Consider the following 13,111-nt stretch of genomic DNA (forward strand, 5'->3'; position numbering starts at 1 on the left):
ATATTTCTTAAAGACATTAGTCATGTGGAGGATTTCTTCCAGTTCACATCTATTAAGGGAGTACACTTGCTTTCAGGAGATAATAGACACATGCCTCCTACAACATGGATGCTCATAGTCCCAAGGGAGCAGATATAAAAGAGAATCTGAAAAAAAATGTTCTATTAGGGTGTGAATGCAAATATTATAACTTCCTATGCAGATTGTCCAACTGGCACCTACTTATCAAGGGGAACATGTTTTATAATGGTTTACCAAAGTGTCAGTGGGGCTTAATGTCCCATCCAAAGGGAGAAGACTCCAGCAAGCCATTACCACCAGTTTCAAAATAAATTGTATCTGAGCAGGAGGTTGCATTTGTGCTTCACAAATATCATACAAACTGAGGCTTCTTCAAACTACTAGTTACAAAATATTAGTATACTAAGTTATGAAGTGTGTGTGTGTGTATTACTGTTACTGTATAATGGCACCAGTGTTGGGGAAGATTTACTGCCTCAAAGACTCCTACAAATGTTCCTGTTTCTTAGGGGAAAGCTAAACCCTTCTACACCTGCTTCCACAAAACCCTAACTAGCAATTTGTCTACTTTGCCTGAATCCTAATGCAGGAATCAAACTGTGTAAATATGAACAAGCAAAAATGCTTTGCTTGTAGGCTTTTTTACTCCTGCTTAACTTTCTTCCACTCCCTCATCGTCCTTGTCTTGAAGTCTCTTGAAATAACTGCCACTCTGCCTCTGTCAATTTCCCTTTAATACTTCAGTCCTAATTCTCTCTTCCTAGAATCATCTTGTACTAACATGTAGGTTAAAGCATTATTGCACCAGCTCCGTCAGTTAAAACTTGTATTTCAGCATAAATAACAATGTTATATAACCTGTAGCATTATAATGCTGAACTTTGTGATTTGCTGCATAATGTAAACTGTAACTACTTTTGTAAATACTGTATTTTGCTTGTATTGCAAGTCATATTAACTGTAATCTGTTGTACTTCTGCACCAGGGTCATGGCTGAAAACAATTCCAGAACCACCCCATCGAACCTGGGTAACAAACACAATAAATAAACAAAAATAAGACTGAAAGATGAGACAAGGTTGAGTGGTATGACCTCATCAAAGCATCATAGTATGCAACAACACAACAAATGACTTATGTGCTTTAAATGAAACATGGCATCTTATTAATGTTGTGCTATTTTCTATTTGGGCACAGTACTAAGGAAAGTCATGTTTATTTGCCTCCTTCTGTTGACTTCAAGATTCTGAATTTTGCACCCATTACCTGTTATTATACATTTTCCCCTTATCTTATTATTTCTTTTGGAGGTGTAAATTTGTCAGCCGAGGATGAGAATCATTATTGTGTAGATGACAAGGCATTTTTACATGCTGTATGTGCCCTGGACACGTAGCATCCAGTGCCCTTAAGGTGAAACACACATACACACACACAAACACAGCATGGACGGCCATCAGATCCGAATCTAAGTTCTGGCTGTAGTGAATATCCTTATGCTCTAAACCAGTAGGAAAATGAATGGGATTGTAATCTTCAGTCCTCCTCACAAGAGGACAGCAGGTTCCCGGTGCCTTTATGCTCTCTTTTCAATCAACCCTTCTGCATCCTGGCTTTTTATCAATACCAGATTGACCACTGTGCATATAGGAACCTTCCTTCTCAGCTATCAGGTCCAAATAAAATAAAGGTTTATTTAGTAACTTATTTGAGATGCAGGACTAAGAGATAAGCATGTGGATAAAGTAGAAATATGCAAAATATCGTTCACTACACAAAATAAATTTGAGAGTTTCAAGCATGTGCTTGAGTCAGAACAGATGAAGTAACATTACTAAAGAATAATTTACATATTCTATGTATTACTGGTTTGAACTGGTGTACTTTTGATGTTGGCCATTTTAATTACATTGATCTTGTGATCTTATATGAATGCTTACTGCAATTCCTCAGTTTTCTTAAGAAAACTGCAAATAATTAAGTGAAAATATAACATATGTTAATGCTCTGTTTACTTGGTTTCAGATTTGGTTAACATTTCTTAGATGTTTCAACTATCCAGTGAAGGAAAACACCATCAAGCTTACTGCAGTTTGGCTTACTCTTTCATTTGGGTAAGGAATTCTGTGTATTTGTAATGCTATATTTTTCTTCATACACATTTTTACTAGATGTGTACATTTCTAGTTCTATTTGTGTGACAGCAATTATTTAAAGAGTTTGATGTTTTTCCTCAGCAATTGTACAACTATAGAATTAATGCATATTAGTACATATAAGTAAAGGGGAGGTGGTGAAGGAGACTTTCACTTAGGTAGTAAAATACTTTTTATCTAAATGATGTTTCATCAAGTTTGTTTCTTCCAGTTGAAGTTTCAATAAAGTAAGTCTCAATTAAATGTCAAAGTGCTGAGAGACTTCTACAAATGTCTGAAATCAAAGTGCCCTGGGAGAACCCCATGTAACATTAGAGATGGCATTTTTTACAGACCTAGAAATATCAGAGTAGAGTAACCCAGGTACCAGATCTGCAGAAAAATGCTTGAGGATATATAACAATTGTGCATACCACAGTAAAGGAACACTGCATGACCAACACTAAGAAATACACTGATATTTTTTTTTCAAAAATGCAGGTTCAGCCTTGGTCACATGACTTACAAAGCAGATTTATTATTTATTGAAAGAAACATTACTCACAACCTCAGTATATGGCTTCCCCTATTTACTAAAGAATAAGACTTCTTTAAATATTATACAGATTTATATAACTACCGGCTGAAGCTACAATTGATTCATGCATTATTTTGGTCATATACATGGCAATGTGTTTAGCTCTCTGTGGTGGTGCAGCGGTAGCATTGTTGCCTCAGAGCAAGAGGTTCTCCCATTCTATTCTTGGCTGGAGTGTGGGGAGTGCCTTCTGTGTAGAGTCTGCATGTCCTCCATGCGGTTGGGTGAGCATTTGAAAGACATGTGTGAATGGACGTGCCTTCGTTGAAGGCTGAACGTCGAGCCGGCACCTCGGCGTTAGTGAAAATCTACTGCCAATCATTATCGGACCGGAGATCCGCTGTGGCGACCCCTAACTGAGAAAAGCCAAAAGTCAAACAACAACAACATGGCAATGTGTTTACATTCAATAGACAAGGCAGCATAGCCATAATTTTGAATATACTCACTTATATTGGCATCAATGACCCTTGGTTGAGATCCATCTGATAAATGTATTCAAGCTGTTTTCAGGGCAGGATTCAATAACTGAAGTCAGTTCATCTGAAAGAAAGGACATTACTTGTGACCTCTGGCATGTCCTGATTATTACCAACTGATGGATGATGTAGAACCATTTTTGGCAGCTTTAACAACTATCAACATTTCTTCTGTATAAATGCATTTCATTATCTCTGACTGTGTAGGATTTTGATTATGGTGAGCAGCAACAGTAGATTGAAATGGTATTTTGTGACCCAAAATTTAATCTAGAACCATTCTGAATCTCTTCCTTTCCTTAGGACCAGAAAGTTTATTAGTTATTGTTCATAAAACATTTTTTTGTTTTGGCTGTCCCTTCTGCAACAATTCTGATTCTGTTTTCTTACTATCCAACACTTAAAAATAAAAATGCATGTAATTTGGACCTTAACCTACTTGCCCATTAATAACTGCACTGGTGAGAGTCCTGTGGATTGAAGAAGTGTATCTTCCTATTCTGCACCAGTGACGAGTTTAGCCATAACCACTTTGGCATTAATCCATAGCTTTTCTCATTCACAGCTTTAATATTACAGTGCATAGTCATTCTTCCATCTCTGAATATTTCTTCCTCACAATCCAGTATGTGCTGTATTCACAGACATATTTCAGCGTATTCACAAGCATTTCATGTTTCGATCACTCACTTGCTTCAGCATTAACATTCAACTACAGTAACTAAGTGTATGTTGTACAGGAACTCAGTATAAATCGAGGCAGGGAATTAAAACATATGAAAATATACAATCAAAGAACCGTTAAAATCCAAACATTTTAATAATAAAAAATTTAGCACTTTCATCCCACAATGCATAGGGACTTAATCTGAACAATTAAACTATAAGACAACCCCTTTTTATATATAAATAATTAATTACAAATTAATAAGTAAACAATTGTGTGTCTTAAAAGATGTTTATGCTATTATACCACACAAATGAGTAACAACTGCTTTCCATAGATGCTTGTATTTAATAGCTTGTTGATACTTAAAATACCATAAAAGTGTAAAACTGTGAAACTAACTGAATCGAAGTAGTGACTAAGTAAATAATACATTCATTAAATACAAAGACAGGACCAATTTAACAACATTGTTAAATGAATAATTACAACGTAATTACAACGTACCTGTTCTTGCCTGTATTACAGGGGTAATAGAGATGTTTTCATTCAATCCAGGGGGGCTTGAAGCATTCAATTTGAGCTGCCAAAGCAGCTCATGGTATTCAAGTCCATTTTCCATGCTCCTCCCCTCCCATCCTTGAGAATTGTCTTTAAGATACAAAAAGAAAACCTGTTAAAATGTCTACAGTTCAATGAGGGCTTATATAAAGCATGTTTTCATTCTGGTTCTTTGTGTCATAATTATGTTGATAAATCCTCTTGCACAAACAGCTAAATAAATGACCCCCTACTTTGGCAGTTGCCTTGTTTAGGTTTTCACTGTATATTATTACTTATTACCTATTATGAATTTAGAACCTGTCAAGATATACTTGCATTGTTTACAAGAACCACAAGGTTGGGTCCCTGTATTCACATCCCATGAAGGTCTGTTCCCTCTATCATGGGATTCCAATTTTTTTAATATTCTTAGCAATTTTATGGACAAAACATGGGTTCTCTTCTACAGCTTCAACTAATGCATCACTGGCTTTAAAAATAGCTCGATTCTTTTTTATAACTTCCCCAACTTATTTGCTACCAGTATTATATTCAACCACCTTGGCTGTATGCAATGGCTGTTGTGTATACTTCTCAATTGTATTTTGCATAAAACTCTTGTCTTCTATTAAGACCTTTTCCAACAAATAGAGTGAAACCTGTTTGTCACCTATCAGATATGCCCTTGCAAATATCAACAATAAACTTCTTTGCATAACTCCTATCTATAAATGTGCTAATAAGTATCTCACATTTGTTTTCAAATGCTTTGTCCTCTGATATCGTTCTGGTGAGGCTGAATAGATGGCTTGTTTGTACAAGTGTCTTTCAGTCATGCAGTTGGCATACAAATAAGGCAGATTTGGTAAAAACATGGAAGCACCAGTACTAAAAGACCAGTGCCAAAACACAAATAATGAATGTCTAGCCCCAAAATATTACGTCTGTAATTCAGACACCATGCTAGGTCACAGATAAATACTTGAGATTCAATACAAGTTCAGGATAGCACATGGAGGCACCCATACATGGGACACCAAGGGATGTTTTCACTTGAAGCTTTTACTCCAAACTGCACAGCAGTCTTGTTCATGTAACCCAAACCCCGGAGCCCAGACTTAAACTGCATTCATGACATTGGGTTCTCACATAACTGTACTCTTTGCTGTTTTTTTTCCTCTGTGATAAAGAAATACAAGCCTAACAATCCTAAGCACATACTTACCATTACATTCTCACAGAACAAAAGCCTAGGCAGTCTGCAAGCAAATGGTCAGAGTTTATAGCAAGACAGGAGATAAGGCAAAATAATAAAAAATAAATCCAATATTACTAACATGGTGGTTAATGAATGCATTTTGTTGTGGAGTGGATATCTGATATTTAACCTACAAAGGGAAGTGGCATTTGGTCATGAGGGTACAGCTCAAGTGACAAAACTACAACTTCCCTACTGCCAGCAAAAATATGAATTACCCACAGTCATGTCATTCTGTATTATTGTTAAACAGTGGCATTGTGTTAAAAATAATCTTATAGGTGTATACTAGGCTAACGACCATTAGGACTTTTATAAGCCTAGCCATGCAACCCAAATGTGACCAACAAAATTTGATTTATGTAGGGGGTGATTTACTGACTGTTTCTATCCATCAGAGGCATAGGCACCTGATGAGGGCTGAATTTCCAATCACCAATCCTTTGGTCCAAGTTGCGCTCAAACAGGGTTAAGAAGGAACTTTGCTTCACATTGATGGGGAGCTTGTTCCAGAGAATGGAAATTCTCTGAGAAACATATCTGTCTGTCCAACATGTCTTATTTATGTCACAACCAAAAGTTGGTTTGCTCTAGTAGTTCTGATGCTGTTTGTTTTGTGGATGTGCAAAAAGTTCATCAAAACATGGTCCAGGGATGCTGTGAGTAAAGAGATAGGGATTTGAGGCATTCAGTGCAGGACATTGTTTTTGCTCTCTGTATTCTTTTTTAAAGGAACCTTTGTGGACACTCCAATTGCTGCATTTGTGTGGTCAGGTACATACCGAAGGAGGCATTGTACTCTTTGATGTGTCTAATGAGTGCTGAGTACAGTAGTACAAAGACCTTCCTCATCCTGGATGCCATGCCCTTATTTATAAGTTGAGTAACGTAGAAGGAGTTTCTCACTACCTTGAACACATGTTGGTCAAAATCTAGGTTACTATCTAAGTTCCCAGATCACTGACTAGTGAAACAACTTTTAGGGGTGTTTTATAGAGCACACATTTACCCACGGTGGCTGACCTTTAAATGGTACTACAATGTGTTTCTTAGCAATGGGTTTTGAGCCTTAGCTTTTTCACCAAGTGTTCATCTATGTTAGACTATCCTGACGGGTGTTCTCATCTTGGAAGGATTCAATGACTGCTCCTAGTTTGCAATCATCTGTGATCTTGGTCAGCCAGAGGCCTTTGATATTGGCTTTGACCCCTGAGAAGTAGATACCAAAGTGGAAAAGGCCCAGCACAAAACTCTGTGGGACTCCACTAGTGAGCAGCATCCTTATGGAGGTAGCCTCATTAATCCTAATCTCTTGGGTCCTATCCGTGAGCCAGCTAGCCATCTAGTGTATTATAGGATCTTCTTATCTTTTTAAACTGATGCCATTATATGACCCAAACTCCATTCTGTGCACAACTCCCTGAGCTGATGTAAGGCAGTGAGATGACTTTATGATGTATGGTGCACGAGCACTCCCAGGAGAAAGTAAAGGTTAGTAATGGAATGGCTATGAAATAGAAACTCTGTTCCTCTGTAGAACATAATATAGTAGCACACTGTGGCAGTCAGATGGTACTGGTGTGGAGTTTAGTTTTGGTCACAAGGGTACAACAAAAGTTATCAAACTAGAACCCTGCCAGTATGAATAAAAATATAAATTGCCCATAATCCTATCATGCTGTATCACTAGTATACAAGGGTGTTATTTTAAAACTAGTTAAATTACTATTTCAGAATAAGCCATCCGGCAAGGTGAATGCCATTCCTCACTGATCTCTCTAAGATGATCGAAGGAAGACAGATAAATCTGTGATATACTGCCTATAAATGTGCTTTTCAATGTGTTGGCATATTCCCAGTACATGAAAATGCAACAGTGGGCACCAGAGGAAGTGTGTATGCATATTAAAAGCAAATTTTTCTTTTTTAATCTAAATAAAAGGCTAATTTTAGACTGAAACATATGAAATCATGTTTCCATAGTTGTATTCACATAATGACATTGTAGAGAGAAATTAATGTAAAAGTTAAATAAATGTCATACATACATTTCACTGCTTAACTCTGACATTAATAATGGTTATTGTAGATTTTAAACTGATCAGTAGCTGCACTGATTTGTGTTTCAGTGCTGCAACCAAATGTATTAAGGGAGATCAGATTTTACTTCTCTCTTAGAATACAGCGCACATCAGTGAGAATTTAAACTTACCCACACTGCAATCTACAAAGACTAGAACACATAACAAGAATTCTTTTTCCGTTTTTATCCACATTGCCCACCAGCTATCAGGTTCTCACTTGTTATTCTTATCATTCGTTTCCTATCATTAGGAAGAGAGACACCCAACAGCAACAATCGGGGTGGTTCATTGTTTTTTCCTTGGCAGCCCTATCCCCACTGCACATGTCCAGTGAAATACCCAGAAAATGACTTGCAATAAACATAAGTGACTGTGTATCACTCACTTCAAGAATGACTTAACCCCTCTGGACAGCCCTGCCCTCTTGAAGCTATCCCTCATGTGGAGTGTCTGATCTTGTCTTGCTCACCTACACATTCCCCTTGAGAATAGGAAAGCCAGGTAAGCAGTGACATTCCTCTCTCCCCATGCCATCTGCAGCATCCACTCAAGCTACTGGGGTCACCTGGTTCAGAGTCAGTGCTTTACCCTTCTGTGCCAGTAAGGTGACATGTAGCAAGAAACTGCTGATTATAAAATATGGCTTCCATATGAGTGCATTAAAAAAAAAACAAATGTAAGTGAGCAGTCCTGTTTCCCCTGTTCCAAAATTAAACTTCGCTGACTCTGTCAGCTTAAGACTCTTAACTAAAAAAAAGCGAAAAACTTGCAAAAACAGAGTATTAAATAATAAATACAACAATAGTACTTAACATATCAACCTGACTATAAATGCACACACACACTGCCTGCTGGCTGTCAGACCATCTCTTAACAAACTATTTGTTCTATTCACCAGGAGACAGCTGAGCAAGGGGGTTCTCAATCAGGCATCCTGTGAGGCACATCAGATCGACATTCATCCCCCATCCCCCCACTTCTGCAAACAATGTTTCTACAAGCAGACCTGTCCTTTTCCCACACATATAATCACTGGTCTCTGCAGTGTCCAAAGGGAGATTATGTTGTCCTGTGTGCCTCTGAGTGCACACAAACCCTGTTCCCCCTTGGGAGAGGCAAGCAGCCAACACCCCTTCATTCATCCCCAAACTGCCTGGATCCTCCATTACTGAGGCCACTAACTGAACAGTAGTTACCTGGGTAACAGTCAAGGCACCATCCCTCTGTGCCATGGAGCCAGTCATATAAGCACTGGAACAAAGTTGCAGCTTCCTCTACAGTCACCTCCAAGACAGAAATGAGATAGGTGGATGCAGGTGTAATAACACAGTAAAACATGCACAAAAAAACAAATACATTAAAAAAACATCTCTAGGATTTGGAAGGATTTTCACAGCTTATATAAATTGCCTACAACAGGTAGATCAGTTTACACAGCAATGAGAAATATAATTCAGAGACAGTTATGGTTGCAATGAGAAAGACCTCATTATTGGCTCATTAGAATATATTTTAAACTAATGCTGTCAGACCTGTGGTCGTGATAAGTGTTTACCCTGGTGGCCCATGCATCTTGCTGGCAAAGGCACCCCTCCACTCACACTTGCATATGCACACATACACACACACACACACACACACACACACACACACACACACACACACAGCACATCCAGACTCTCATTTCCCTACCTATCCCCCTCTAGTATAACTACTCAGGCAGACTCACACTGGCATGCCTACATACACATTTATCTGTCTTAGTTCATGCCTCTACAGACCTGCACATACGCTTCCACACACATACACTCGGTAACACACAGCTTCACTTCACCTCAACATTACGCTGAATGTACCTGCACCATGACTGCCTGCATTGTATTGAATAGGTGACCTCTGACTTTTAGCAGTGTTAACTTTTTCCTTCAACTATGGAAGATTACACAGCCAAGTGTGAATCATTCGACAGTGTAAATCGGGAACTGCTGTCATTTTTGGGGGGAGAGCACATGGCTAATTAGCATTAGTTACTCCCCTGGATTGCCTCATTAACTAAACAGTAACAACCTTAGAGAAATAATACTTAGTATTCAGAGAAAATCTATATAATATCCAAAGCCCATTTTCCCAGGAATCTGTGACAAAAAGGTGTGTCCAATTCAAATACCGGCTTGCACAGCACTGTATGCAGCACATGGAAACTGTATAAACAGCTGTAAATCATCACAGACAGTAAAATGAGAGACTAGACAACTAAAAACTAGCATTGCAATCTGCAGACATCTGAGCAGCAGCAGCTTGTGAAGCTAGCAGTGCAGCTTAGATGTATAAAGTGCATGGTAATCTGTATTCCCATTTGGAGCCTTTTTACTTTTTACAGCACTCACCACTCACCACTCAGCTGCTGTCCCCTTTATCAGCCACTGGTGAAACACAGCAAAAGAAAGGCACTAGTACATATTTACTCCAGTCAGACATAGTACAAGCCCATAACACCACCTTAAATAATCATTCCTACCTTCAAGACACTAGCCCATTGTGCTAGTCCTGATATGTGCACGATCTTTATAAAAGCCTGTATTCTCCAGTACCACAACCTTCTGTTAACCTCAGATTCTGTCTCATTCCCAAAAACGTGAGCCAAAGTCTGCACTTTTTATTCCCTTAGCAGACTATGTAGTGCAATTAGGCACCATTTCACAAATGTCTTTGAATCACAGCAATCCACAATAGTGTACCAGACTCTTTTGGAATATCTGGTGCATACTATAAGGGCCTCCAAATGGAGAGTATTTCCCCAATCAGATTTTTGACATGCTATCTGCTGTGCTCAATTGCATGCCTGTGAACCATGTAGTCTGCTGCAGCTGATATCTAGTGTCATTGATAAGAAAATCAGAGCTGAGCATATTTCATTAGTTACAGCAGTGCTGCACATGGGATCTTTCTAATGTATCCCTTTCTCAAATGCACAGTGAATTTCTTTGAATACTGGCCAGTGTTTCCATAATAATCCTGTCAGAGCAATGCGTATATATTTATATATATATATATATATATATATATATATATATATATATATATATATATATATATATATATATATATATATATATGTGTGTGTGTGTGTGTGTGTGTGTGTGTGTGTGTGTGTGTGTATGTGTATATATATATATATATATATATATATATATATATATATATATATATACATATATATATATATATATATATATATATATATATATATATATATATATATATATATATATATACACATAGTTCTACTTTACTTACCCGAATGGCCAGAGTCGCCAAGATGAAAGGATTGACAAACCAGAAGACCGACATCTGGAACACCAACTTTCTACTTGAGGTAAGTAACCGCTTGTCCATCCTGTTGAACTTTTCCACTTACCCCCACGGTAGTGCAATCTCGGATTTGGTATATTTAGTTAGGGGGTGTGGAGAGCAAAGCCCCCCCAATGAGTGGGTTTAATTTTGTTCAGTTTATTTATTTATTTTGGATAGCCAAGCCATTACTTGCCTCCAGTCGAAAGTCGGTGTTCCAGATGTCGGTCTTCTGGTTTTTCAGTCCTTTCGTCTCGTCGAAGTGAAAGTCAGTGATGTGGCCATTAGGCTAAGTAAAGTAGACCCATATATGTATGTATGTATATATATATATATATATATATATATATATATATATATATATATATATATATATATATATATATATATATATATATATATATATATTTATGTGTGTGTGTCTGTGTATATATGTATATATATATATATATATATATATATATATATATATATATATATATATATATATGGGTCTTATAGAGAATGCCAACACCCATATGGCCGACACCATATGGTCGACGTTCAGAATATCGACAATGGGAAAACGCTATCTCCCAATAGTGCAGAATGGAAAATTTCCATTCTTGCACTGTAACACGATGTCAGAGTTGGTATATTAAAGGTACAGGGGGTGTGGGGGGCAGAGCCCCCTTGCTAGCACAAAAAAGATAATTTTATGTATCTTTTTTGTGAAGTTCTGGCACTGTCGATATTGTGAGTGTCGACCATATGATGTCAGCCATATGGGTGACGGTGTTTTGGGCTGTCGGTGTTCTGTAGGTGATCTATATATATGTATATATAATTAGGGACCTGGGGACCCAAGTTGATAGCAATCTCTCATTCAACAACCACGTGGCCAAAGTGGTTAGAAAAACATTTTATATAGCCCACCTAATCATGAAGGGATTCACATCTAGATCAGGGGAGGTCATCGTGCCTCTTTACTCATCCCTCATTAGCCCATAATTGAGTACAATGCCCCTTTTGGGATGTACCTTACCAGACACCTGCAGCAACTGGAAAGACCACAAAAGTACCTCACCAAGAGGATCAAAGGGCTCAAACAGATGCCATATGCTGTCCGGTTAAAGAAACTCCAGCTCTACTCAGTGGCATACCGCCTGCTCAGAGGCGATCTGTGCCTGATGTATAAAGCCATGTCCAACCCGGAATTAATGGACATGCTGCACCTCAGAAAATCCAAATCCCATCGAGCTACGCGCTCGAGAGACTTGAACCTCAGCACTGAAATAAATAGGACATGCTGGAGGGACAGATTCATAACCCAGAGGCTCCCTTCACTCTGGAATAAAATCCCAGTCCAGGTTAGGCAGAGTCCCTCAATGACTCTCTTCAAGAGGAATCTTGATGAGTGGATGGGAGATTGTAGAGTTACGCCGGGTATCACTTCTGTATCACTGTTAGACAGAGGCACAGTATACTAACCTCGAAAAAGGGCATAGCAAAATTCATTTTAAAATGGGTGGCGAAAGCCAAACACACTCTGGCTAGGCTTGTAAATGCCCTAGGGCAGATAGCCTAGTATGAACCTATGAACCTATAAACCTATGAACCTATACATATATATATATATATATATATATATATATATATATATATATATATATGAGTCTACTTCATTTGCCCTAACTTCCGATTGCCCGACACCCATTTGCCTGACACCAAATGACCGAAATTCCATTTGACCGACACTTCATTTGACCGACAAGTATTATTGCCAAGTAAATGGGATATGCCCCCTTCCCCACTGTAGTGCCCCCTACTTAATTTCATATTATATTGTTTAGTTTACTTTAATATTGCTTAGTAAAACAAAAGTAAGTGGGGGACTTTGCCCCCCAAACCCCCCATTGTGGGGGCCCCCACCCCCCCCTAACTATATATTCTAACTCCAGAGTCGCACTACAATGGGGAAGGGGACATATCCCAT

At 38.2% G+C, this 13,111-nt stretch overlaps 1 protein-coding gene across 1 annotated transcript in view; it reads left to right on the forward strand.

Moving 5' to 3' along the window:
* The window catches only part of SV2C (synaptic vesicle glycoprotein 2C), a 1,515,246-nt gene that overhangs the window by 1,147,397 nt on the left and 354,738 nt on the right, over positions 1–13,111 (forward strand). Inside the window, exon 8 of the mRNA XM_044063964.1 lies at positions 2,047–2,135. Coding sequence (XP_043919899.1) covers positions 2,047–2,135 — 89 coding nt within the window. The remainder of the gene's footprint in view (positions 1–2,046; positions 2,136–13,111) is intronic.

This window comes from Protopterus annectens, chromosome 2.part2 (genome assembly GCF_019279795.1).
Source record: "Protopterus annectens isolate FY-2018-M chromosome 2.part2, PAN1.0, whole genome shotgun sequence".
NCBI lineage: Eukaryota > Metazoa > Chordata > Ceratodontiformes > Protopteridae > Protopterus > Protopterus annectens.